Source organism: Struthio camelus, chromosome 5 (assembly GCF_040807025.1).
Source record: "Struthio camelus isolate bStrCam1 chromosome 5, bStrCam1.hap1, whole genome shotgun sequence".
Classification (NCBI taxonomy): Eukaryota; Metazoa; Chordata; class Aves; order Struthioniformes; family Struthionidae; genus Struthio; species Struthio camelus.
This window is the reverse complement of record NC_090946.1, coordinates 4,209,765-4,235,375: the sequence shown is the minus strand read 5'-3', so window position 1 is coordinate 4,235,375 and position 25,611 is coordinate 4,209,765. Positions and strand designations below refer to the sequence as shown.

Below are 25,611 nucleotides of genomic sequence, written 5' to 3'. Positions count from 1 at the left end.
AAATAGCTACACACACACAGCCTTTGCAAATGACAGGATGTCATCAAAGTAAATGAATCCATCAGCCACTTCTCCTCTGCAGGGGAATAACCCACAACACAGGGACGACAGCTGGGCTGACCAGGAGATCCCTGAACAAGAGGCTTGGGCCTTGCAACTGCAGCTTCCCTACATGTCACAGACCTTTCTTTGCCTCCATAACTGCCAAGGTATCCTTAGTCCCTTGGAACACCACCTAGGCAAATTATCAAAATAACTTTGTGGTTTTGGTATGGCAAAAAACAGCGTCCCTCTCTTCCCTGCCTCCTGGGAGGGCCCATGTCAGATTCTGACTGTGCAGAAACATGAAGAGGGGAAACAGGGGTGTTTACTCGGCAAGTGGTTCCTGGAACCCAGCCTGCTGCTTGCCTGTTCTCTGTCACCTCTGAGGAATGCAGGGAGGATTCAGAGTGGTTTCTTCCTGAGCACTCATCTTTCCCTACACGGGTTGTGTCCACACACTGCCTCCACCCTCCCTCTGCTCCAGCCTTTCCTTCCAGCTCTCAGTCCAGCTCAGACCTTACCAGCCCACCTTCCCTCTTCAGCCTTGTTCTCCACTGCAGCTTCTCTCCACTCAGCCTTTCTCTCTGCTTCCCTGTCTGCCTCAGCCACATCAGGCTTTCCTCTCCACCCACTATCCTTGCCTCTCTGCCATCTTCCTGACCCTCCCAGCCTCCCAGCTTTCACTCAACACTCTTCCTCTCTCCCTCCTACTTTCCTTCTCCTCTTTTTTCCTTTTCTACCCATCAGCCATTCCCACTCCTCATCAGGCTCCTTTCTAGACTGCTCCCAGGCTGTGCTGAAGTGGCTCTGGACTACACCTCACAGTCACTCATGCCATGCATTGTCCAGTGAATCTGAATGCTGATTTTAAAATCCAGGACTTCGGTAAGCCTGGACGGGGAGAAAAGGGTCCTGCTAGTCCGAGCCATGCTCCGGCAAGGCTGCATTTGCCAGTACAAGACACCCATTAAGCTTGGCAGACCAAGGTTTGAGTGGCATTTAGAAGAGCTTCCACCAAATTGCCGTCCACTGTCTTGACCTGCACAGCCAACCCCATTTCTTAATACTTCACCAGCCCTGCAGAAGTGCAGAGAAGTAACTTTCCTAAGGGCAAAGGTACGAGGCAGGGGTATCTCCACCACCACGTAGGCAAGCAAAGATCCTCAGGTGACAGAAGAGGACAAATGGCAGCCCAAGATGACCCTTGCCCCATCCTGTGAGTGCCTCCCCCCAAACCTAGCCCCTTACCACTGATGACAAGAAAAGGTGAATCTAACTTTCTCCAAAGGTGGATGAATGACTCACAGTTCTTTGTAGTTGGCATCATATAGAGTTGCCCACTTGTTTTGCTGATGCGGCTGCCACTTTATAGACTGGTAGTTAGGATCCAGGTAGGAGCCATTCAAGCTGTCATTATCTTGAATCAGGCCTGCGGTGAGAAGGAAATATGTACTTAAATCACTCTGACAAGGCATCTAGGTGGGCAAGATGTAGGTGGGCAAGAGCACAAAGAAACTACTGGCAATGCCCACGTGGCCAGCCTGAAGCCTGCCTCCTGAGTGCCAGGGCACCACTGTGAGCACTAGATCTAGGCCAAGAGAAGCATATCACCCTGCTTTCCTTCTGGGGGCCCAGCTGGGGTGAGTATTGCTGGCTGGTACCCTCTGAAACCCATATACCCTCCTCCCAGGCACCCTAGCCCAGCAGGGCAACTGGGCTGGCCACAGGGGTTTGCATGCTGGGGGTGTTAAGAGGGGAGAGGGAAGCAAAAAGCACATACCTGGTGAAAGCGCTCCCGGCTGGTGCCAGGGAGGCGTTTGGACTCTGTCAGGGTTGAGTGGCACAGACCCCATACCTGGCTCCTGCTTTATCAGCCCATTGAGCATCTGTGCATTGAGGGTGTTGGGGGGTGACTCGGAGTGTTTCCTCTTCTTGGCAGGGTGCATTGGGAGGCTGCAGAGACCAACAGGAAAGCAAAGGCTGAGCTAGCAGGAAAGAATGAGCTGATGCCAAAGCACAGCAACGAGGGGGGGGGGGGGGAGGATGCAGGAAAAGACAGGGGGGTGGTAACAGGCCCATAGCAAGTGACCAGGAAAAGTCAGGGATCTCACATTAAAAAATAAAACTTTTATTTACGGCACTATAGGCTCTTTCACTGCATCATCTTCTCCCACCAGGCTCTGCCCACCTACCCTGTGACTGTCAAGCACTGTGCCATTTGTGCCACCACACTGAGCCACATCTTCGTTTTCTTCCTGTCTATCACCACTGTTCAACTCCAAGCTATGCACTGCTCTCCCTGCCTCACACTCTGGGTCATCCCCCATCTTGACACCTCCCAAGCTTGTTCCCACAGAAATAGGGCACACTCCCAACTTGCAATTAAAACCCGTCCTTTTGCTCATAGGTTCTGCAAGCCTCAAGCTCCCATTGCCCCTCATTCTCAGTTCCCTAAAACATGCAAATAACTCCGAAAGTACCCAGTGCTCTAAGGCCTTACTCTGCTCCATGTTGCTGGAGTAGCTGGTGCAGCATCTGCGACTGCTGGGCATGGTGGAGGTCGCCCGGCGACATGCCCTGCCCAATGCCATATGGCGGCATCAGAGGCTCAGCCTTCATGTACATGTCCCGCTGCAGGCTGGGGTAATGAGGGTTGTGCTGCTGCTGGTGAGGGTGAGGTGGAGGTGGGGGAGGACCCTGGAGGTGGGGAGGTGGAGGAGGCGGAGCAGGGTGATCCAGGCGGGACGGGGGAGTCATGTGGCACATATTCTCAGGGGTCATGGTCCGAAGAAGGTGAGGATCTTGAAAGAGAGAAAGAACGAGGGATCTGTTAGAGCAACAGGTAGGACAACACACTGCATGTCCTAAACCCATGTCCAGCACAGACATAGCCTCTGTTCCAAATCTACCACTGAAAACTGATTTCAAGCACTCCTCTCTTCCCAGAATTGTGCCAAACCTGGTTAGCTTCATGAACCCATACTGCCCTGCCTCTTCTGCCTAGCCCTCAGCAAAGCTGAGACCCTTTAGCAACCTTGTCTCCCTTGCAGCGGCCACCTTGCCCTGTGTGGACTTCTCCTCCCAGGTTCTTCCATGGCATCCCACAGGGACCTCCAGGGATTCCCAGTAAGAGAATTGTAACTACAGAGCCTTTATCACGTCATCAGCATCATAGAACTTCACCACACACCTTCCATCAGCAAAAGGGCTGAGGGAGCTAGAAGGAGAGAACACCCCAGTCAGGCTTCCAAAAAACAGAATCACAGACTCACAGAATGGTTGAGATTGGAAGGGACCTTAAAGATCATCTAGTCCACCCCCTCACCCCCGCTCAAGCTGGGTCACCTAGAGCGCGTAGCCCAGGACTGTGTCCAGACAGCTTTCAAATATCTCCAAGGATGGAGCTGCCACAACCTCTCTGGGCAACCTGGTCCAGTGCTCAGTCACCCTCTCCGGAAAGAAGTTTCTCCTCATGTTCAGATGGAGCTTCCTGTGTTTCAGTTGGTGCCCGTTGCCTCTGGTCCTATTGCTGGGCACCACGGAGAAGAGTCTGGCCCCGTCCTCTTGACATCCTCCCTCCAGATACTTATACTCATTGATACGATCCCCCCTCAGCCTTCTCCTCTCCAGGCTCAACAGGCCCAGCTCTCGCAGCCTTTCCTCAGGGGAGAAATGCTCCAGTCCCTTCATCATCTTAGGAGCCCTTCGCTGGACTCTCTCCAGCAGTGTCCTGTCTCTCTCTCTCGTACTGGGGAGCCCAGAATTGGAGCCACTACTCCACATGTGGCCACACCAGGGCTGAGGAGACGGGGAGGAGCACCGCCCTCCACCTGCTGGCAACACTCTTCCTCAGGCACCCCAGGATCCCCTTGGCCTTCTCGGCCACAAGGCCACATTGCTGCCTCATGCTTCACTTGTTGTCCTCCAGCACTCCCAGCTCCTTCTCTGCAGAGCTGCTTTCCAGCAGGTCAGCCCCCAGCCTGTCCTGCTGCTTGTGGGGGGGTTCTTCCTCCCTAGGTGCAGCACCTTACCCTTGCCTTTACTAAACTTGATGAGGTAGGTTCCTCTCCGCCCAGCTCGCCAGCCTGCCCAGGTGCCTCGGCATGGCAGCACAGCCTCCTGGTGTGTCAGCCACTCTGCTCACCTTTGGAGCATCAGCAAACTTGCTGAGGGGGCACTCTGTGCCTTCCTCCAGGTCATTGATGAATAAGTTGAATAAGCAGCTCAAAGGTTACATTGAAGTTGAAGCAGCTCAAAGGTTCAGTCATGGATTTGTTTAGGCCCATCATGAGCAGGAGTGGGGGCTACCTGGCCAAGTCCAGATGCTTGTAGATGATGCTGGTGGTAGGTAACTCCCCCCACTCCTTTATGGTAGATGTCTTGGCAAGTACAATAACTCTATGGCTTAGGAACAGTAATGAGGCCCTGTGAGGCCCTGCTAATGTCTTGGGATGTCTGTGTGTATCTATATCAAACCACTGTTTTTGTCTAGTACTCTAATAGTTGTTTGACTGTTCTGTGCCCTTTCTCTTCTCATTCTGCATCCATCATTTGAAGAGGTGTTGATGGAGATTGATTTCCAGGAAGACCAGTAATCCTTGATTTCCTATGTAAACTGTGCAGTAGATTGGCTATCAACTTCACACACAGTCTGTCCAGGTGAGCATGTGTCCACGTGGCATCTATATAGCATGGACTTAGCAGGGCCGTGGCTGGTCAGCTGGATAAAGGGATGATCTAGGAAATCAGGGCTCTTTCACTGTACGTCTTCTGAGAACAGATGAGGCTAAAACTGGGAAGCACAAAGGAAGCAGGCAAGGCTCAGCATCTCAAAGGTCAAAGAACCAAAACTCAGAGGGCAACTGGGTCCTTAGGCTGATGGGCAATGAGGAAGACTTCCATCAATGTTTCTGATATTTGCTAAAAACCTAGGTATCTGACATGGATTTTCTGTAGCAAAAAATGTGCATTTAGAAATTCCCAGGTAGCTTGTGTTAGCTTCGTATTTCCCTTTAAATAGGAAAAGTGTCAATCACATCATTCCTGTAGCAGAAAGGAACATGCAGTGGTTACCACATAGGCCAAGAAGGCGCTACGGGATGTCAAAGGTCTTGCAGTCTAACATAACGTCAGCAACAAGGTCTGCCCTGAAGTCTGTGCTGGGAAATGCAGAGCTAAATGGAAAGCACCTGACTTCTACCTAATTTTACTGATTCTAGGCATGGCCCAGGGACATTGACCTGTTCAAGGAGACCAGCTGAGCATCTAACTGCCAGGTTTCACTGAATGCCAGGATGTACTACCCTGAATATTCCATCTGATATCCTAGGCAACAACCCAGGCCTTGACTTTCCTGAAGTCCTACTAGGCACTATACAAATACTTGTATGTACATAGAATCCCTCTGCAAAGAGCTAACATGATACAAGCCCCTGGGGAACGCAAGAAATGGGTAGCAGAATGCAGATCAGTGACTTAGGGTTTGAGAGCGCAACCAGTAGCCTACCTGCTCAGTGCCTACCCACTACTTGCGGCTCATAGGAGATCCTGCCAGAAATGATGCGGGAGAATCTGTTTCTGTATCTCAGATGCTGTGCCCACAGCCCCAGCCTGCTCTGTGCCTATAGCTAAGCCTCACTAGCCCTGATGACACAGTCCAGTGGCACAGACAAAACCAGGCTGCCCAGAAGCCAGAGGTGCCTAGAGGGACTCTCCACTTCATGATGCCAGAGCTCCTCACAGCTGTGGGACACAATATCCTGCCATGAAATAAGACTCTCATCCACCAAAAAAGCCTTGAGAAGCTAAGGATGGAACTCATCTCACTCAGCACTGGCCAGCTGAAAGCTTGATGTCTTATCTCAGTGAGTTGCCTAGTCTCCTCTGTAGGTCTGGCAGAGAGATGGACATCTCCACAGGGTGACTGGCCCTATCCTAAGACAGGTGGGAGAGATCCCTTCCTGCAGTGACTATGAAGGAGGGCCCAGAAAAATGCCTTTGGTGTCAACACTTCACTGCTGGAGAGTGACTGTTAGGTGAGGTGAACCCTCTTCTCAATGACTCATGCAAGCTCACACAGGGAACCTGGAACAGAGCAAGGCTTTGAACCTACGAGACCTAAGCCAGTATCCCAAACTACTGGACCATCCCTCCCCCACAGGTTCAGCAACATCCTACTCTTTCGGCCACAGCATTCACATACCTTGCAGTCACCAACCCCCATGACTGATGATGGAGTCTCCAGAAGCTTCTCTCTCTTATCCATCATCCCACTCAACCTCAAGCATGTCTACACTCAGCTTGTGTCTGAAGCACTAAACAAAGCTTGTCACTATATTAGAATACTACTGTGCAAGGACACTCACTGTGTTCTTCTCCAATGAGAGTAGAGACAGGCATGGGAACAAGTGGAGAAAAGAAGGGATGACTGAATGATCTGAATATCTCCAGCTCATTGGCATCATCAGTGAGCATTTCTGCAGTGGCACTTACTTGTTTTTTACTTTAAACCAGAACACGACTTTGATCTCTACATTTAAATAAACAAAAAGGGTCATTCAAATGTTATCCTACCTTCCTCTTCCTCTATGTATAATTGGACCCTGAAGTGATGCCATAATCAGGGTTGATTTGACTATAGCACCATGTAAATAAATACTTGGTGTGTGGAGGTACATGCAAATCACTTTCTCCAACTCTGTTTAAGACTCCAGCTAGCCATAAGTCCAACACACAGCAATACCAGTGCTCAGCGAAGGGCTTTGGTTATAACCAAAACATTTCTGGAGGATAGAAGCGATCCTATTTGGAAGTTCTGCATAAAGCTGAACAGCCCATCTCACTGATTAATCACGTGCTGTCATTGTTTTGTATACTGTCCTTAGTGGTTTCTTGTTCTAGCTCAGAAAAGCCAAAGTGGCTGATGAACGCTGACAACATTCAATCAGTGCTCACTGAATATCAATACAAGCAATTCACCTGGCTTCATGAAAAAAATTAAATACATTCATGATGTGAGTCATCTCATGTTACAGCAGGAGTCTAAGATAGTGGAAAGGAATTTATTTCTCTCCATTGAGTAGAAAGGGGCCTGTAGAACTAATTCGGACTTCTGCAGTGAAATTTCAAATATGTACAGTTAGGCAAAATGATGGCATCCCACCATGTCTAGAAAATTTCTACAAACTAGTGACTTAACTAAAGGAAATAATATTAACAAACAATTTTCCTAAAGGAAAGCACATATCTTGGTAAGAAAGCTGGTATGCTTGGAAGACTTGAAAAAGCTCAGTGCTCATCTCAGATGGAGCAGGAAGGAATTTCTGGGTCTCTTTGAGGTCAAATGTGTTTGTATGACACTGTCAATGGAACTGACAGACTGGTCACCCTGGTGACTGCAACTGTGAAGTTTTTGTGAAGTGTCATCAGAAGTCAGCCATGATGACAACATTAGGTATCTGCTCCAAACTTTCCAGAAATCACCAGCTTTGGCATCATTCAGCAGCTCATTTTTATCTTTTGATGCACCCTAAAATGGAATGGGCTTGTGATGTAAGTAAGTGAAAAGCAAAGACCTGAATCTGATTAACTGCAATAATCTTCTACACTAGCTTCACTATCCTCACTGTAGCTCAAAATAAACAATGCAAAGAGGAGTAACATTATTCACCCAGGGAGTTTTTCATTTTGGGCAAAATCAAACTCTTCCACTATTCGATACTGCAAGTGAAGAAACAAGGTGAAAAAAATACAGGAAAGCTAAAGAATTAATGCTAACTTCAGTGTAAGACACATAGGAGAAATGACCTGACAAAAACTATAAGATGATCTATACAGGAAAATCTGTGCACAGAGAAATCTTAATATTGAACAGCCTACATCTGAGCAAAAAAAAAAAAAAAATCCAGAACAGTGGTTGCTGAAGATGTCATGCTGAGAAAAATATGACCTGAAAGCATTTTCAAATTTTTGCATAAAAATCAAACGGAAAAAAGTAAGTGAAGATCTTGGATGTAGATGACTGGGAATTCAAGGCATTAACAGGTAGCTCCTGGAGAAGCAGGTAGTATCTAAAGCCTAGCGTGGATGTTCTAACACTTTCCAGCATGGAAGTCCTTCCTTTCAATCCTAGCATTAAAATTGAAGATCTCTATTCCACTCTAAAATCTGTATTTGCAAAACAGATAGATCGCATAGTCCTTTAAACAGTGGAAAAATGACAACATAAAATAACAGAAAAAGAACAGCTAAATTCAGGTTATCTTCCTGATAACTATCCAGAATTCAGTCCACCAAATCTGTGCCGAGAGAGCATGCTCATACAGGCTTAATCAAAACTTGGTAGAAAGCCAGGTGCTGAAATAGCTCATGTCCAGCTGACAGCACATCACCTCAGAAGCTGGGATTGAGAAGCAAGACTCAAGTTAGTCAGAAAATGTGGAGCTGAGCTACCGGATTCAAAGTAAGAGCTTTCCATGCAGTTTCTGGATCTGTGGGAAATGTGCAGCATGTTCTCCAGGCCCTCAACACTAACCAACTTTCTCTTCATAGTCCCATAAAGCAGGACTCCACTGACTTTTCTACAGTAGGACAAAGTTCATCTGTTTTCACAGCCTTTGCCTTACAGATGGAGAAAGCATGTCTGCATTAGCCTGCAAGGTCAGGTATCTCTGCAGAAATTCAGGCACTGGTTCCTGGGGTACTTGGCCTTGGAATATGAGAAGCAAAGGGACCAGGAAGGGATAGTGACTTTGTAGATGTTGCAAATGCAAGGCAAAGCGTCTTTGCACCTCCACTATGAGGGAGGAGGAAGAGGATGTGGACAACAGGCACATCTTGCTGGAGAGACAAGGTCAGCTGAATTCCCAACTCCACTGCACCGAAGCTGGTCTGAAGTGACACTGCTACTCAGGATGACCAAGCAGAGTATGTGGAAGGTGCAAGACACAAGAGCACTGGTCCAGGGCTACTCAGAGAGGAGGGAGCACTAGGGAAGGCTTGACTTATGACAAAGAAGGAACAACTAGCACAGCTTTTCCATTCACTCCAATATGTAGCACAGGATGAGATCAGCAAGGTCACTTCATATGTCCCCACCTGCTCCTTCTATCTCACCACAGCTCACAAGACAAAATCCAGGCAAACTCCACCTTGCAATCAGTCAGTCTTCAGATGTTAAGAAAAATGAAGCCTGGGCATCTGATGAAGCAAAGCACCAGCAAATTGCAAGAAGGAGAAAATGCATGCAGCCTGTTACAGGCTGTTAGACTATTGGAAGGGATAGCAGGGAAGAAACCTGCATGTTCTTTACTAGAGTGCTTCCCTAAGCTGATTCTACTGGACAGCCTTGAGCCAGACACTGGGTTGGATGGACTTTGGTCATTCAGAACAACCAGTCAAGTCAGTGATTGACTGATGAGACCAAAGCACTCAACTGAAAATAAGAAAACTCCTCCCATTCTGGGGTCTGGAAAAGTGTGTAAACAGAGCCCTTCTATGGAAGGCTACCTGGGGAGGGAAGCGGCGCTTCCACATATTCACCCATTCTGCTCTCTTCAATGGCTTTTTGCTACTCACTGAGAACTCTCAGTGCCTTCTTCTGACATGCACTGTATTGTGCCCATACCAGCATACAGAGTTCCTGCTCCCAGACCAGCCTACCTTGTTCGAGTTGACAGTCTAGCTAAGCACCAGCCCACACTGCTGCTGCCCCAGGGAAGAGAGGAGTTATCTGTCCAAACGAATAGCACTAGCCCATGGGGGCTGGGGGGGGGGGCTGGGGACCAGGAGCTGTCAGGGGTTAGTCCCTCTACCCACAGCAAGCAAGGATCTATGGTCTGAGCCTGGCAGACTGGGGCAGGAGGAGCCACATCAGGAACTGCACACAGGCTCGCTGGAAAGGAAGGGGTTGGTTTGTTCCAGCAGCCATGGGGTACAGAGCTTGCTGGGAGTGAGAATTAGCAGCCAGAACTAGATCAAACCACCTTCAGCACTGCCTCATTTTTCTGGAAGACCAGAGAGTTGTGAACTAACCTATCTCCCAAAGAACAAGCTCCAAACCAGGGCTGAGGCTCCTACAGGCCATGCTGCAACTATTCAGGGAGAACGGGGAAAGAACCTCAGAAATTATGACTTCAGGAGCAAAGACAGACCAGTCTTGCTTTAATGCAGTGGGTGGGGCTGACAGGTGACAACCCTAGCATACAGTCTCTCTCTGCTTTTCAGTCATGTTGTGATGGTACTGAGCACTACATGCACCTTGCCCAGCTCTGTTCCTGCTGTCCTGCACAGTGGGGCCCCTGCAGTCCTGGCAAGTACTCAGTTTCCATCAGCATAACCTTGGGCAAAGACTAGCACAGCTCAGCAACACAACTGACCAAGCAGTCTCAGCACTGTTCAGCCCAGCTGGCTGAGAAAGCTTCTAATATTCTCTAAATTACTCTTTAAGGGGGCCACGTCCTTAGAGACAGACAGCTGCTTCAGGGCCAGAAGAGGACCCTCATGTCCTCCTCTGTGAAACACTGTAAGAGATGGTTCTTTAGAATGTCCTTAGTAAATGCCCTGTCCTTGCAGTACAGCCAGATATGGCACTGGTAGATTGCATACAAGCTGGGACACCTTGTTCTGCTTTCAAGGGACAACTCATACAGAAGTTTCAGAGAACATGCTCTTCCATCAGGATACTAGACGAGCAGATACTCTGGACACAATCATCACTGTCTCCATAGGGTATCATAAGCAAGTTCCATGTGCTTCTAATCCAGGGCAGGGAAAGAGGCTGGGTAATTGCTGACGCATTTGCCAAATGCAGGACCCATGCTCTGCGTTCTCAGTAGTGCCAGATCCACGGAAAAACTAGATCCAAGAATGCGATCCTTCCCTCATGAGGAATGAGCTGCTCTGTGCGTACTCTCCAGAGCCTCTTTCTCCTGTTCTCCCAAAGCAGCAGTGCCGCTGTTCTGCCAGTATGTCAAAGCAGTTCTCCCCGTGGTGAACAACCCGGCCTCTTTGTTATATTTAAGGAAGGGGCAGGAGGAATTCCAGGGATTTTTTTTGTAAGATAAACAGAACTCTTGACCTCTTCCATCAAAAAAAAGAGCAGGCACTGTTCCTGGTGGGGACCGGGTTGGAGCCTGGGGAAGAGGGTGCTGTTGGGGAGGGGGAGGGGAGATCAGGAGCAACCTTCCTTCCTCAACAAGAAGTTTCCTCCGTCAAAGGATGGTAAAGGTCAGAAATAACACCCAGTGGCTTCCCCTTCCCCACGGGGAGTCAGGAGGGCCTAGCAGCAACCCTGCCTATGAATGGGAGGGGCCCAGCTCCCCCTGCCCTTTGTAACAGGGGCAGAAGACCCCCCAGGATTAGCTGGCCTCACTGAAAGGGAGGGAAGGGCTCAGAAGGAACTTACTGGTGAACGACGAGTTCATTTCTGTCTCCCCGAGCTGAGCTTCATTTCGGACGTGCTTGCACTCCTAGCCTTTCACTCACCCGAGGCAGAGGGCAGGACAAGGAGCCTTGCAGGCTCCACATCCCACCCTGCTTGGGGACAAGCCACACTGCCGATCGCTCACAGTGTAAATGGATTCACACCTCGCCTTCTCTCCCGTTCCCTCTCTTGTTCGCTCTCCCCCCTTGCAAAGACTAGCAGTAGAACAATAGGCGAAAGTCTAGGGATATTTACTAACTGATAATCTCCCCACGTATTGCAGCCGCCTGTTTTCTCCCGTCTGATAAAGATTTCAGAGCCAACCACTTTCACAGAACAAAGAGGGGGAGGATGTTGAGTTTTGTTTTTTGATTTTTTTCCTCCCTCTCTCTCTTATAAGCACTTACCATTCACCTGCTGAGGGGAGTAGGCTTCTGATCCAGAATCCGGGGGAGAGTCAGGTAAAGTGCTGCAGAGTGATTGAGAAAGAAAAGGGAAGGTCATTTTAAACTAACTTCTAACACAGCTGATAGGTCCAGTTTGATCAAAGTACCTTCCAGACTCTAAAACAAAACCTCAGCTGCGCCCACAGCAGATCCCCATCACCCCAAGTGCCTCTTGCTGACAAGCTAGGGACTGCTGTTGCTGTCACTCCGAACCCCTCCCCATAGGTCTTCTCTTGATCTGATTTGCAGGGACAGACATTTTGTTGACCTGCCAACAGGACTTTCCTCTTTGCTCAGTAGCTCATAACCAGTTAAAAGAAGCCAATCAGAAATGTATCTGTTCCCCAGAGAAAGACCACTTGCTTCACTATGAGAAAATAGGATGCTCTGGGGAAGCCTGGGTTCTGACGCACGAAATGAAAGCTGGGAAGACTGCGAGCTCGTTGCTGCACTGCCTTACAACCTGTACAAACCTGAGCACCACAGCTGCAAGTGGTATCACCAAGTTTTTACTCCGGTGTCACCAAGAGCAGGATTTGGCCAACTGACAAATGGAATGAAATAAAAGTGGGAAATCTCAGTGTCCTTATCCAGCACACCCCATAGCTCAGGGAGAGCAGGACTGACAATCAATCAGCTTTCAAAGTGTGCAGTGGCAGCATGGACACAGGGAAGGAAGCTGGTTAACTCCTACTTTTAGCTCCTACTTTCTTCTTTTACCTTCAGCTAGTTCAGACTCTAGGCAGCTGGATTCTTTAGCCCTTTCCAAAGCACCTTTTTGTGAATTAATTTGAACTTATTTTCCTTTTTGTTTTTTCCAGCCCCTCCACCATGTACCTCCTCCTGCAGGGGAAAGCTGAAGACTCACAGATCTTCAGGCCAGGATAGATCTTTAGCCATCCTGGTGCACAAGTAAAGGGCCTGCCTGCCTCTGACACCAGTTCTTCTCTGGCAACATGGAGACCAAATGCATTCAGAAAGTTGAGACCCAGGTACCAATTAGACTAAGCTGTGGCCACTGCAACCAAAAGTCACAGCAGAGACAGGGAGGGAGATGGAGGCTTTGTGGACTGGCTGGCACAATGGTTACCTGCACTCTAGACAAAGGCTCCCTTCACCCTAACATCAGCAACATGCTCTGCCTCTGTGGTGATATTTGGCAGCGGGTTATCCCGGCAGGTAGATATCTTGTCTGCCCATTCATATCTGCTGCATCCAGAGCCTCTGCAAATTCCATCAGGTTTCAGCAGCCCAGTACCCTGCCAAAGTCTGCTCTTTACAAGACAAACATGGCTGTGCTTTCCTCTCCATCTCCTGACACCATATTCCTTGTTAAAAGTGGATTTTCAGTGGGGATCCTTTTTCCTTCCCTGTCTTATAGCATCAGCTTTGTGGCAGCACAGCATTGCCAGACAAAACAGTGCTTCTTGGATGAAAACTTGCCAAAAAGTAAACTAAGTCACAGAATCAGAGAAACACAGAATAGCCAGTGTTGGAAGGGCCCTCTGCAGCTCATCTAGTCCAATCCCCCTGCTCAAGCAGGGTCCTCTACAGGCTATTTCCCAGGATCGCCTCCAGGCGGGTTTTGAATAGCTCCAGCGAAGGAGACTCCACTACCTCTCTGGGCAACCTGGTCCAGTGCTCAGTCACCCTCTCCGGAAAGAAGTTTGTCCTCAGGTCCAGATGGAACTTCCTGGCTTCCAGTTTCTGCCCGTTGCCTCTTGTCCTGTCACTGGCCACCACGGAGACGAGCCTGGCCCCCCATCCTCGCGACAGCCTCCCTCCAGATACTTGGACACGTTGATGAGATCGCCGCTCAGTCGTCTCTTCTCCAGGCTCATCAGGCCCAGCTCTCACAGCCTTTCTGCAGAGGAGAGATGCTCCAGTCCCCCCCTCCCCCCCATCCTCTTTGTAGCCCTTCACTGAACTCACTCCAGTAGTGTCATGTCTCTCTCTCTCTCGTACTGGGGAGCCCAGAATTGGAGCCACTACTCCACATGTGGCCACACCAGGGCTGAGGAGATGGGGAGGAGCACCGCCCTCCACCTGCTGGCAACACTCTTCCTCAGGCACCCCAGGATCCCCTTGGCCTTCTCGGCCACAAGGCCACATTGCTGCCTCATGCTTCACTTGTTGTCCTCCAGCACTCCCAGCTCCTTCTCTGCAGAGCTGCCTTCCAGCAGGTCAACCCGAAGCCTGTCCTGCTGCATGGGGTTATTCCTCCCTAGGTTCTTAGGGCTGTGGGGAGGAAATGTGCAGAATACCATGCACAAACCTCTGAAACCAGATACTTCTGCCCCAAAGGCACGCAGAACTGTAACTGTAAACCATACTAACCACCAGGACTCCTGCACCAATGGAGTCAACTGCCTAAGAAATAGGTTCTCACCAACTAACTAGTACACAACAGGAACTGCAGAGGGATGGGCTGGGATAATCCTCCATAATCCTCATGGATAATCACCATCCTCATGCTCCACCTTCATTTAGAGGCACCTTTCCACACCCCTCATACTCTGAGTCCAGGCTATCCATCACCAGCCTTATTTCCAGGCCTCTTGACAACCTGGCCATAGCTTCATACTTTTTATTTCCTATAAATTTATATGGATTTGGGTCTCAGCAAGCCAAGAGTTGGGCAATAACAGAAGGGCCAGAGACTTAAGGGAATCCCGGAAGCCTGGAAAAGATCTCAGTGCAGAAAGATGGACAATACTGCAGAGCTCATTCTGAGAGCTTAGGGAGGTCAGGAGTACAAGCCCAGCCTAAGGACAGGGGTTGCTGGTATCCAACACGGAAGACTTTTTCTTCAGAAAAAGCCCAGGTCAACAGAGAAGAGTCATTTTGGGATGCTGAAGAAGTGCTGCCAGTAAAAGTGACACAGTTCATCTACACCTAAACCAAGTTCTCCATCTCCAGTAATTAGGATTTGCTATGAATCCAGCTTCCATTACTTGCAATGATCACCAGGTCCTGGAAGAGTCTGCTCATGTAGCCATGTGCCAAGGCAAGGATCCATCACACGCAAAGCTGAGCAAGACATATCCAAGACATATGCCCCAGTTACCTGTCCCAGCCCCGAATGACTACGGAGCTCTTCTCACAGTCATAGCAGCTTCTGATGTCTCTACAAAACTAGGGATCCGTTGTCCTTTGTATAAGGCAAGATGATGTATAACCAGCAGACAGGTAACGTGGTCTAGTTTATGAACATAGTATAGCTATGATCCTTAGGTATGACCTCTCACATCCTGTAGAATGCCAGATGCATGCAGAAGAAAGAGATATGACTGAAAGGTGTCATATTATGATATTATGTTTTTGGGCATAGCTTCCCCTGAGCTGCTTCTAGCCTTCTGGGTACAGAGTAAGGGAGAAGTCCGTATTATCCCCAGTCTAGGAATAAAATGGGCAGATTTTTTTTGGCTATCTCCTTCTGAAGGATCTTTTCAAGTTCATCCAAAGGGTCAAAGTCATCCCAGTGGAGTTGCATTTAGTTCAGTGTTCAGTGAGTTGGAGGCTTCCAAGTCTGGGAATCACCATGTTATACTTGCTGGCAACACTAGAGGGCACAAGACAGAGGAAGAAAAGCTAAAGTGTGGTTTGCAGAGATGAGCTGGCCTGAGGGCCATCCTGACATCCTTAATCTTTACATCCAACATCCACCAACTGCACTGAAGAAGGCACAGAGGATGGCTGTACAAGGAAGGCAGCAGGAGTATCCACCACTTGTACCACTGGGACAGATGAGGCCATGAAACAGTTCCTTGTGGCATGACTCCTGCCAACTGCTAAGGCCTCCTTCTACTGGATGCGCTGTTGCACACTTCTATTTTCACCTTTTCAGCTTCAAATCACCTTCTTGTTTCACTTCCCTGTGACTGGAGGAGAGCTGCACAGACCAGAGGACCAGAGAGGTGCATGAGGAAGAAGAAACCAGATATAGTCTTCCCTTTGGGTCTTCAGGCAATAAAGCTTTATGCAAACAACTGACCCAAGGATGCCAGGTACTGAATGCACATAACCGCTGCAACCAGGGAGCATGAACCTCTTTTCTCAGCTATAAGGGCTCAGGAACATTTTACCACGGGTGCACAGTTTCCTCCTTGACTCACAGTCTCTAGTAACTTCTCCCTCCTACCATGCCAGCCCTTGTCCCATACAGCGCTGCAACATCCTCTCCCAGCATGCCGTGCTCAACTGCTTTCTACCAACCAAGGTGCTGTCTGGTCCCTTCAGCCATTGCAAACTGCAGCTGCCATGTCTCTGTGCTCTCCGAGCCTGACAGGGTCCTTCCCTTCCTGTCTAATCTAGGCAAGGCCACCCCAGAGAGCATGAACATCTTTTCTCCTCCCAGGTCTAATTGTCCAGTTGAGCCCATCAGCAATACTAAAACCCAGTTCTCCTCCTTCACAAGGCCTGCATCCAGAGCTCATTGCAAAGGAGTACAAATCCAGCTCAGATGCCAGCTTCTTCTTCTCTTGAGCAGAGTACCTAAAGCATCAGGCCAAGGTAAGTGCATCTCTTTGCCCCATTTCGTTAACATCTTCCCCTGGGATAGTCCTTGGAACATCCTGGAGACTGAATTTTCTCTTTTTCAAACTTATTCTACAACCCTTTCTTCCTAAAAAAAATAACAAAATGTTCTCCCATCACACACTGGGAGGTGTACAGCATGACTATCCTTACCATCCAAAGCCATTGTTCTAACACCACCTGCTGATATATGGGATGCTTTTGATTCTCGCTTATCCAGTGCATACAGGTAAGATCAAAACTGTGAACAACCTTTCTGGAACTTCAGGACTTACACTCATAAAAAACATCTCTTTGTGAAGCAAGGACTTAATATAGACTGATGTTGTCAGCCTTTAGGGTACTGTGTGAAAAATAACCTCCAGGCCCCATCAGCCTCAGAGGAAGGCCTGGCCCATTATTTGCCCTTGTTCTGCCTCCCCCAATCTCACTTACCCAGGTGCATAGGAGGCCTTGGGCTCCGATTTGATTGGAGGGACCACGTTGTTTATGCAGAGGCCACCAGGGTAGCCCTTGGGCACCACCATGCCATTGTTGTTATTGCAGTTGAGGTGAGCACCATAGCTGGGTCCACAAGGGTTGGTCAAAAGAGGACCATGACGGATTGGGAGCTGGCTGCCTGGGGGAGGAAGGTGGAGGGAACCGCTGGAAGCAGGGTTGGTCACATGCCCAGCATTGGTGATGGAGCTGGCAAGAGGCGCATTGATGGTGGCTGAGCTGGAGGGTTGGGGGTGTGCATAGCTGGTTGAAGCAGGGATGTCAGGGAAACAGCTGTGAGAGAGAAGGGGACAACCTCAGTGGTACAGGCAGATGGCACTTTCCACCCGCTACCCAGCCCTTCCCTCCCCAGCCATGCAGCAATGGGGACAGAGACGGTCTGGTGCACTAGGGCACTCAGAAGATGAGCAGAACAGCAAGCATCCTGCTAGCACTGGCAGGAACGTGCAGAGAGGCAGGGGGCTGCCTGGATTGGTGGGACCAACGCAACCCTAAGGGTGCAAAATCTACCTGTGGAGCTTTAAAGGCTAGAAATGTGCAGGACACCAGCCTCAAAGCTTGAGAAGGCACCAGTAAGGCTAGTCCCCATTTCCCTTCATCTCTCCACCATGGTGCTGTCTGTTACACTTTCAGGTCCCTATTATGTCATCATGCCTTCCACATGGATATCCTATCTGAAGCCTGGCACACTTCCTTTGCCAAATACAACACACCATTCTCACAGCAGGCTCTGCTGCTTGCTGTGGTTCAGCTTGTGCAGGCAAGCAGCTTCATCACATCAGCTCCAAAGATCCTGCTCCCATCCTATGGTCCAGATCACCCAAACTGCTACCAAGGTCTGTTCCCTTCCCCCCCCAACCCCCGGCACTCTGCCGATGTCAGTGTGCAAAGGTAGACTCTTTTCTACTCCATACACATGTTGTGCAGGGGATTCAGTCTCTCGTACTGAGCTGCTGATGCTTGCTTTCACATTGCCCAAAGCAACTGGGGAAAAGTCTTCTTCTGTGCCCTCAGGAGGAAGAAGGGAAAGAAGAGAGAGGCTAAGAGACTGGGCAAATTCAAAGGCATGAAGCAGGGAAGAGATAGGAGGAGGGACTGGGAATGAATAAGAGAAGAAAGAGCACTAAAGGAGGACTTCAAGAGGGACAGAGGTGCAGCCAGGGCACACAGTAATTTATAAATGATTCCTCACATTGCAGGACAGGGAATTGCTTGACTTCTCTCCACAGAAAGCAACAGCGGACACTGTTCCTGCTGTGGAGCCAGGGAAGCACTTACATATCTGGTGAGTCCTCTTTGCTGATGTACTCTTCCAGGATGCTAGTGTCGATGTTAGATGGTTCCAAAGCTCCATTAATGTCGTGACCTGCAAGGGGAGAGGAAGTGGAAACAAGCCATGAGAAAGACACGAAAGGCCCTTGCCTTGGAGGTTAGAATCACCTAGAGCCCTACACTAGACCATTTCAGAGTCAAGAAGCTGATGCAAGAAGACTGGCAAATCCTTCAGTTCAAGAGGTACTGTCTGTCCATATCTATCTGCATCCCAGCATAAAACTAGAGACAGTGTATGTGGGACAAGGCAGGGTGGCGACACAGTCTGGGAAGCTGGACAGCCAGATGGAGCTTGTCTACAGTAATCTGTGAGCCAAGCTCTGGCTGTGGGACATGCAAGCTTCCTGGGGATCATACTCAGGATATATGGGAGAAAGGAGGTCATGGAGTCAGGCCTGAGCTATGTCAGGCATGTGGCTCCAAAGAGCACGAGAGCCAGGGCTTGCCCAACCAGGACCAACTTGGGGCTGATGTTCCCTGCAACAGGTTCCATTAGAGAAGCTGCAAGAACCACTGGTCTCACCAGGGTCACATCAGTATTAAGAGCAGATTGAAGAGCTGCCTTTCGCAGGCCATAGGAGAGCACGATTAGTGCAGTGCCACAGTGGCCCTGTGGCAGGGCCATACGTGTGGGCTCTGAAGGTTCTTTTGGAAGGCTGGTTTCCTTCTCTTTGGACCCTTGCCTCCCTTTTGCCGAATATGCTGGAATTTCTCCACTGCTGCCATGACAGCTCTGGAACAGCTCCCGATCCCTGCAGGAGCCCTCCTCCCTCTTCCCTCTCCTGTGTGGGCAAGCAATGGACTTTCTTCCCCTTTCTCCCAGAGGGCTCCTCCTCCCCTCTTCTGTTCTGGGGAAGCTGGGCTGGGTTTTGTTGACAGAATGTGCTTTCTTTATCTGTCTCTCTGAAGTGGGAGTCTGCAGCCCTCTGGGGTTGATGCCAATCCTCAATGCCAAAGACACTGCCAAGAAAGTGGAAGAGAAGGCCCAGCTCCCTCCCCCTAGGCTCAGATAATGAAGACGGCCCTTCCTGAAAGGCCCAAAAGCTTCATATTAAAACAATATCACTTGCCCAAAAGACTTGCTCACACACAATCAAAGGACTGACCCCCATCCTCCCCTCCAAAGGCCACGCACTGGGGAAAGGTTAGCCAATGAACCACAAAAATGAAAATGAGGGGTTTCAGCCTGCACCCAGCCAATTGGAGCTCTCCCCTCTGCAAATCCCTTTCATACCAAGACAAGCAAATCGGCAGAAATAAATCCAGCTAGGAATTCTGCCAAACGGACAGGGTGTGAGTGTGGATGGGGGGATCTTTCCCTTAGTAACCCGGGCTAGAGAGAAAAACCTGGATAGCTGTTCCCTTGAAAGGCACCTAACCCTTTGTGTACCACACACCTCAGTGGCAGAGCTTAGGAATTTGGGGAAGAAGGAGGTGACACTGCTCCCATGCTAACACTTGCTACAGAAGGAAGCATCTAGCAGACAGACATGCAACATAGCTGGCAGACCAGTACTCTGGCCAGCCAGAAGCAGAGCCTGAGAGTTCCTGAGGTGAGCCAACAACTCCCCCATACAGTCACAGACCACAGGGCCAGCGCAGGGGTCATTCCTTCATGATAACCTTGTCTTCTCGCCCCCCTGAGGTTGCAGTGATGTGGCAGCAACTGCCTGTGTGCTACTTTGAGTAATGTTTGACTGGAAGAGTTAACTGAGGGCCAGCACCACGGGCACATGCTTCCCTCGCTCAGCCCCTAGGGCCCAGCCTCTCTCTGCTATATCCCACTTCTGAACTTTACTACCCAGGCATCTCTTTTTGAAGCAGCAGCTCCTCGACCTCCCCTCTACTACCCCTCAACATCAGCCAAAATCATTCTGCCAGGTGGTGAGCACTCTCCTCCTCTCTTCTGCCTCACTCTTGGCCAAAGAGAGACCACATGATGTGTTTGGCAAGCATCCACAACAAACACTATCAGAAAACTCCATCTTCACCCCAGGCTCCAGGATTGGGACCCAGGTTCACAAAAGCAAAAAGGGTAGTTTACCAGTTTTGTTGCCTTTCCACAAACTACTGAACCTGTCCAGGAAGAGATCTCCAGATGTCTGACCCCAGAGGGTTTCCATAGACCTTCACACCTCTAAACTCCAGAAGTTTCTCTATTGGGGAAAAGGAGTCCAGGGCCTTTCCAGAAAGGACAGAAGGCCCCCCATAAACCTAAGTGGCACTGGACTTCCCTTTTTCTTTGCTACCTTGTCTTAAAAGTCACCTTCAGAAAAACTCAATTGAGACTCAAGCAAAGGGTGAGATAAGCACCCTGACGTGAAAGGTGTGTCAGGTGAACAGCTCTGGATCTGCAGCAGAGTTGATAACAGTTGCAGGAGGGGGGCTGGCTTCTGGTTGTGCAAGGGGGGGAGGAAGGGGGACGTGGGGGGCTACCTACTAAAAATAAAGGACTTTCCTTAGGCTGCGGCCAGGTGCACTTGAGCCAGCTACAAAGAAACTGGAGGAAGTCAGGGGTTCAGCTTGCTTTTTCCTTGCTCCTTTTAATCTATTTTGGCATCTGAGGACTCTCTTCCCCTCAGGTGTCTGCCCTTGGTCCAGCCCTCCCAGGGTCCTTGCTCATCTCCCTGGGCAGAAAGTATCTTGGGAATGCCTGCGGCTGGCCCTGAGGAGCATCCTATGGCCTATAGCTTCCATTCAGTAGGGGCTCTTACCGAAAGCCAGCTTAGGTGATTAATTAAAAGCTAATACTTCTCCTTAGAGTCACGAGCTCCTAATGACACTAACAATGCCCCTCCCCCTCCACAGTGGGGATTAAGAGGGAGCTGGAAGCCACAAAATAGGGACCCTGGAAAGCTTAACACCCACACAGTTCCACACAGGAGAGACTCACACATCTCCAAGTCCCAGCAAAACAGAGATGGAGCTCAAGGAGGCACCGAACTCTCCCATGCTGCTATTGTTCTGCCTTTGCCCTCTCTCTCTGTGAGGAAGAACAGGCGAAATGGTAACACCGCATCCCCCAGCTATGGCCCTGCCTCTGTATCAGCGCTTGCTCCAAAGAATATAATAGAGTGCTTGTTGCCCATAACTCCTTTAATGTCCCCAAAGCACAGGCCAAATTCTGCCTTCCATCCCAGAGCGGCAAGCCTGGAGAGGTGCTGCAGGCCCCCCCAAAGAGTTGCCCAAAGAGCAGCTTTCTGTGAACCAGCTTATTAGCACTTTCTGCACACAGTAAGCAACCCAGGGGAGGAGGGTACCACTGCCAAGTAATTCAGCCACACTATATTGCCCTGCTTTCAACGTGCTAGCCTTCCTGTATAAGCATGGAGAGACTTCTCAGCCCAAACTCTTCCAGCACAACCTTCTATTTCACTACTCCTTCAGTGAGAGTGGCTGCAAAGAAACTTTCTAACCTGCCAGGTCCCTTGTCCTGCCTTCACCTTGTTATACCCAAGGCATAACTCTTTTGGCCTGGGATTCAAAGCCTCTCCAAAGTTTCCGTGCATCCTTTAACACTTTGAACAACCTCTTTTCACCTCCCTCTCAATGTCTCCACTCAGTGTCCCAATTCACCACCTTGCACCTCATATCATGTCCCCCCCTTCCTGTGCCTCACTTTCTAACCCCTCCCCACAAGAGGTTTGAGGAGATCCCCAAAAGTAAACCCTGATGAAGAAAAAGAAAATATTACATCTCCAACACCCTGCTTACAAATGGAGCTGGGTGAGGGGAGGCCTCTGTATGTGTGAGAATGCCAGGAATCCCAATGTTTGGACTGGTTTTCTCTGTCTTCCCTAAACTTCCAAATATGATCAACATCCAAACAGAGGTGCTTCCAGCACCACTTTCTCCTCCCCCCCCCCGACTCTGATGGTCTGGCTTTGCAATCTCATCCCTCCTTGTGACTCTGTGCCTCTACATAATTGGCCAAAACATCCTCTTGGTTCAGGAACTTGCTCCCAGCCCCATCTTCAGGCACCTCCAAGCCCTCAGGCCCTCCACCACATCCTATTTCTTGTCAGAGATGGACACATGGCTTCAAGGCTGCAGGGCTCTGAAAGAGTTAACAGTGCCGGGCCCCTGCAAGTCATCATATTTACAGGTCTGAGAGATTAAAACCAGAATTTACCTCGAGTGATAGGCTGATAAGTTTATGGTACTTCTATTTATAACAGTCCCTCCCCCACCTATTCTTGCTCTGTTGCCTGTCTTCTAATCACCCATAATCCTGCCTGGGTCACCTGGGGGTGGAAGGAAGGGAGCAACTTGAACTGCATCCTGGGATCTCATAACGAGAACCAGATGTGGGAACCTAGAGATGACAATGAGGTCAACTATTTTAACAGGCTGGGAAACATCAGCAAAGGGTGGAGGGACATTAGTGATGAGGAGGAAAAGAGTCTATGCCAAGCTGAGAGCCTCCCTGTGCCACTGAAGCCTTATTCTAGAGGGTCAACTTTCATTCTTCGTTTCAGAGAAACAGCGTGGGTTACGCTCTTGAACTACAAATGAAGCACTCTGTGCCCTGATGCAAGTTCTATGAAAGCCAGTGAGGAGAGAACTAGAGGAAAGAAGAAGAAAAAAGCTGTAGAGTCTGTAAGTCTTTCTACTACACATTTCTCTTTCCTGTCCCACAGACAGCTGCTCCCATTATTTTTCACCACCTCAGCCTTGCCTGGTTCCCAAAACAGAAAGGTTTTGTTAAGTTACATGTACTTGGCATGTTCTGAAAGTCTGGCTATTTCTCCAAACACTTTTACCTCAAGTGCTTGCAAACGTCACTGACTGTAGTGCTGCTGTGTGTTCACTTCAGATATGACAAGGGAGCGCTCCCAGAGCACTATGGTAGGCAAGCCTCCAGCCCCACTGCCAGCAGGGCCGGAAGGGGGGTAAGCATCTACAGTCCAAGGGCATGTGGAGGACTGTTGCTATGCTGGCTTCATATGAGTTCTCCACTTCTGACAGGCATTGCCTGAAGTACAGCAAAGCCAGGAGAGGTAGCACCCTGCAGTGATCAGATGAGAAGAAAGTGGCAGTGGCCATTTAGTTTGTATCCCTTGGTCTACAACAGTCACAGGCAAATAGGTCAGGTCTATCATTCCTGTGTGCAAGCCTTCACCTGAAACCTGGTCCAAAGGGCGATCAATTCATTCTCATCTACAGCAGGCTTGGGAGGCCTTCAGACAAAAAGCAGCAGCAAGAGGAAGACTCACAGGGATGCCAATGGCGGTACAACACAAAGGCTGGAGCCCTTCCCAATGTGTCGGTGAGTCCATAGCTTCTGAGACAGCTTTTTTGGCTGGTCAAAGCAACCAGCAAAACACATGAAACTGCTCAAGAACTGACCCTTCCCCCTGCCATCCCCAAAGAAAGCACAACTATTAGGGCAGGTCACTCTGCACATGGGGAAACTGAGGCACAGAGCAACCTAGTAACACAACCACAACCGAGCAAGGAGAAAAAGGCAAAACACGCAGTGGGTGTGTGGTAGAATAGGGCCAGCACCATAGGCCTGAAGACCCCAGGAGCTCCTGGATGCCAGTTCTACAGCAGGGAGGCTCCACACAGTCAGGAGCTGGGTTTTGTCTCCCACTGCAGCCACAGGGCGCTCCAGCATACACTGGAATGGATGCTGAGTGTCACAGGGATACACAGCTTAGTAGGGCAAATGCTGCCAGCCTTGGCAAACACACCATCAGGCAGGAAGGCCCATGAGGGCAGCAGCAGGGAGCCACAAGTTGAGAAGATCAGCAGTGGCCCACCAGACCAGGGGCAGCTAGTGGTGTAGCAAGGTGCACAACTCCAACTGAGAGGGGCTTGGCGCTCTGTGTCACAGCTGGATGTCCCCAGGGTGGCAGTGAGGAAAGCAATGCCAAGAACCAGCCCTGCCCATTGTGCAGCAGCGTATTCTTGCAGCTGTGCACAATGGGTTGTGCAATCAGCAGGCCGGGCTGCAGCATCGGCACATTCCCAGGGCCTTGCTCTGCTCAGCACCCCCTTCTGCTTCCTCCTGTGTTTATCCTTCCCCTCTGGTGGATTGGCTAACAGCCCAGCCGTGAGCATGAGGAATCTACACCATGGCTCTCTAACCAAACACCGCCTAAGCCCAGGGAGCTGAGGGGGCAGGACTCAGCAGCAGATCTGCTTCCGCATTGTCTGGAGCCTGGCTGGGCCTGCCATGCTGGGGAAGGCCCAAAGGGGACCCAACACTACAGCCCCAGCCTGCTCCTCCTTAGGCTCTCTGGGGATGGGACAAGCCGGCCTTGGCAAGATGCCTGTGCCTGCCCCAGGATGGGACACAGTGCAGGCTGAAAGTCCTGACCCTGCCCAGAGACCTGGGCTATGCATCTGCCTGCTGAACAGACTCAGCCAGGAGGCTCCCTGAGGAACAGACAGCTCCTTGCTTAAGGGATAGTGGGATGATCGCCCCATTGCTCCACGTGCCCAATCCTGAGCTACCCAGAGGGCACGGAGAGATCAAAACTTCCCCTCCAGTGGGAAGGGGGTGATGAAGCCCTCCCTCCTAGCTGCGACCCCCACAGCCCCTGCCTCTCCCCCAGATACATGGCCCAACATTCCTCCTTAATTATGCTCTTTATTACCTGACTGTAACAATAACCAGTCACTCCAAGCAGAAGAGGCTCCTGTAATCAGAGTGGGAGGCAAAGCCAGACCACTCCCCCAAAGGGCTTTCAAGACCACCCCCAGAGCAAAGTCTCTGCTATCCATGGCACTGAAAGGAGCTCCTCTGCCCCCCTGCCCCAAGTTGCAGCATGGTTTCCACATGACATGCAACTCTAACACACCAGCTTCTTTATCACTGTTACCCAGGGGCTGCAAGCCCCTCCAGGACAGCCTGCTGGGGGTCTGCACAGATTGTCAGTAAATATGCCAGTGGGGGAAACTTTTATGTGGTGTTAGCCCATGCAACTCCATGATTTCACAGGCTTTCGCTTGATCTGACACTAATGGAGCTATGCTGATCTACAGTGACTGGTTATGCACTCATAAACGCTCTTACAGAGCAGTTTCAGTTGCATTAGGATACTCTTCTCCCACATGCATGTGCACACAACAAATGCACCTTTCCACCACAAAAAGCAGAATTCTTCAAGTTAATGCAGAATTATGGCCATTATCATGTATCTCATCCCTTGGGCATCACATTGCCAGCCCATCACCACAGAGAGCCCTGCCCCTCCAAAGCAAAGCATGCTCATGCACCCCTCCACTCCCATTCATGCCAGAATAGAAAAGCCAAACTCAAAAGTCACATCAGAAACATAGCCTATGCTGAACTCCAGGAGTCTATGTGGCAAGATCTGGGGGAAA

General features: G+C 49.9%; 1 protein-coding gene across 5 annotated transcripts in view; it reads right to left on the bottom strand.

Moving 5' to 3' along the window:
* The window catches only part of MYRF (myelin regulatory factor), an 83,614-nt gene that overhangs the window by 30,739 nt on the left and 27,264 nt on the right, over nt 1-25,611 (bottom strand). For 4 of the 5 annotated variants that reach the window (XM_068944269.1, XM_068944270.1, XM_068944271.1 and 1 more), the window contains exons 2-7: nt 18,223-18,310; nt 16,882-17,217; nt 11,872-11,933; nt 2,543-2,843; nt 1,823-1,995; nt 1,348-1,471 (exon numbers count right to left, since the gene is read on the bottom strand). In XM_068944269.1, coding sequence (XP_068800370.1) covers nt 1,348-1,471; nt 1,823-1,995; nt 2,543-2,843; nt 11,872-11,933; nt 16,882-17,217; nt 18,223-18,310 — 1,084 coding nt within the window. The remainder of the gene's footprint in view (nt 1-1,347; nt 1,472-1,822; nt 1,996-2,542; nt 2,844-11,871; nt 11,934-16,881; nt 17,218-18,222; nt 18,311-25,611) is intronic. The other variant, XM_068944273.1, reaches the window with a different exon arrangement.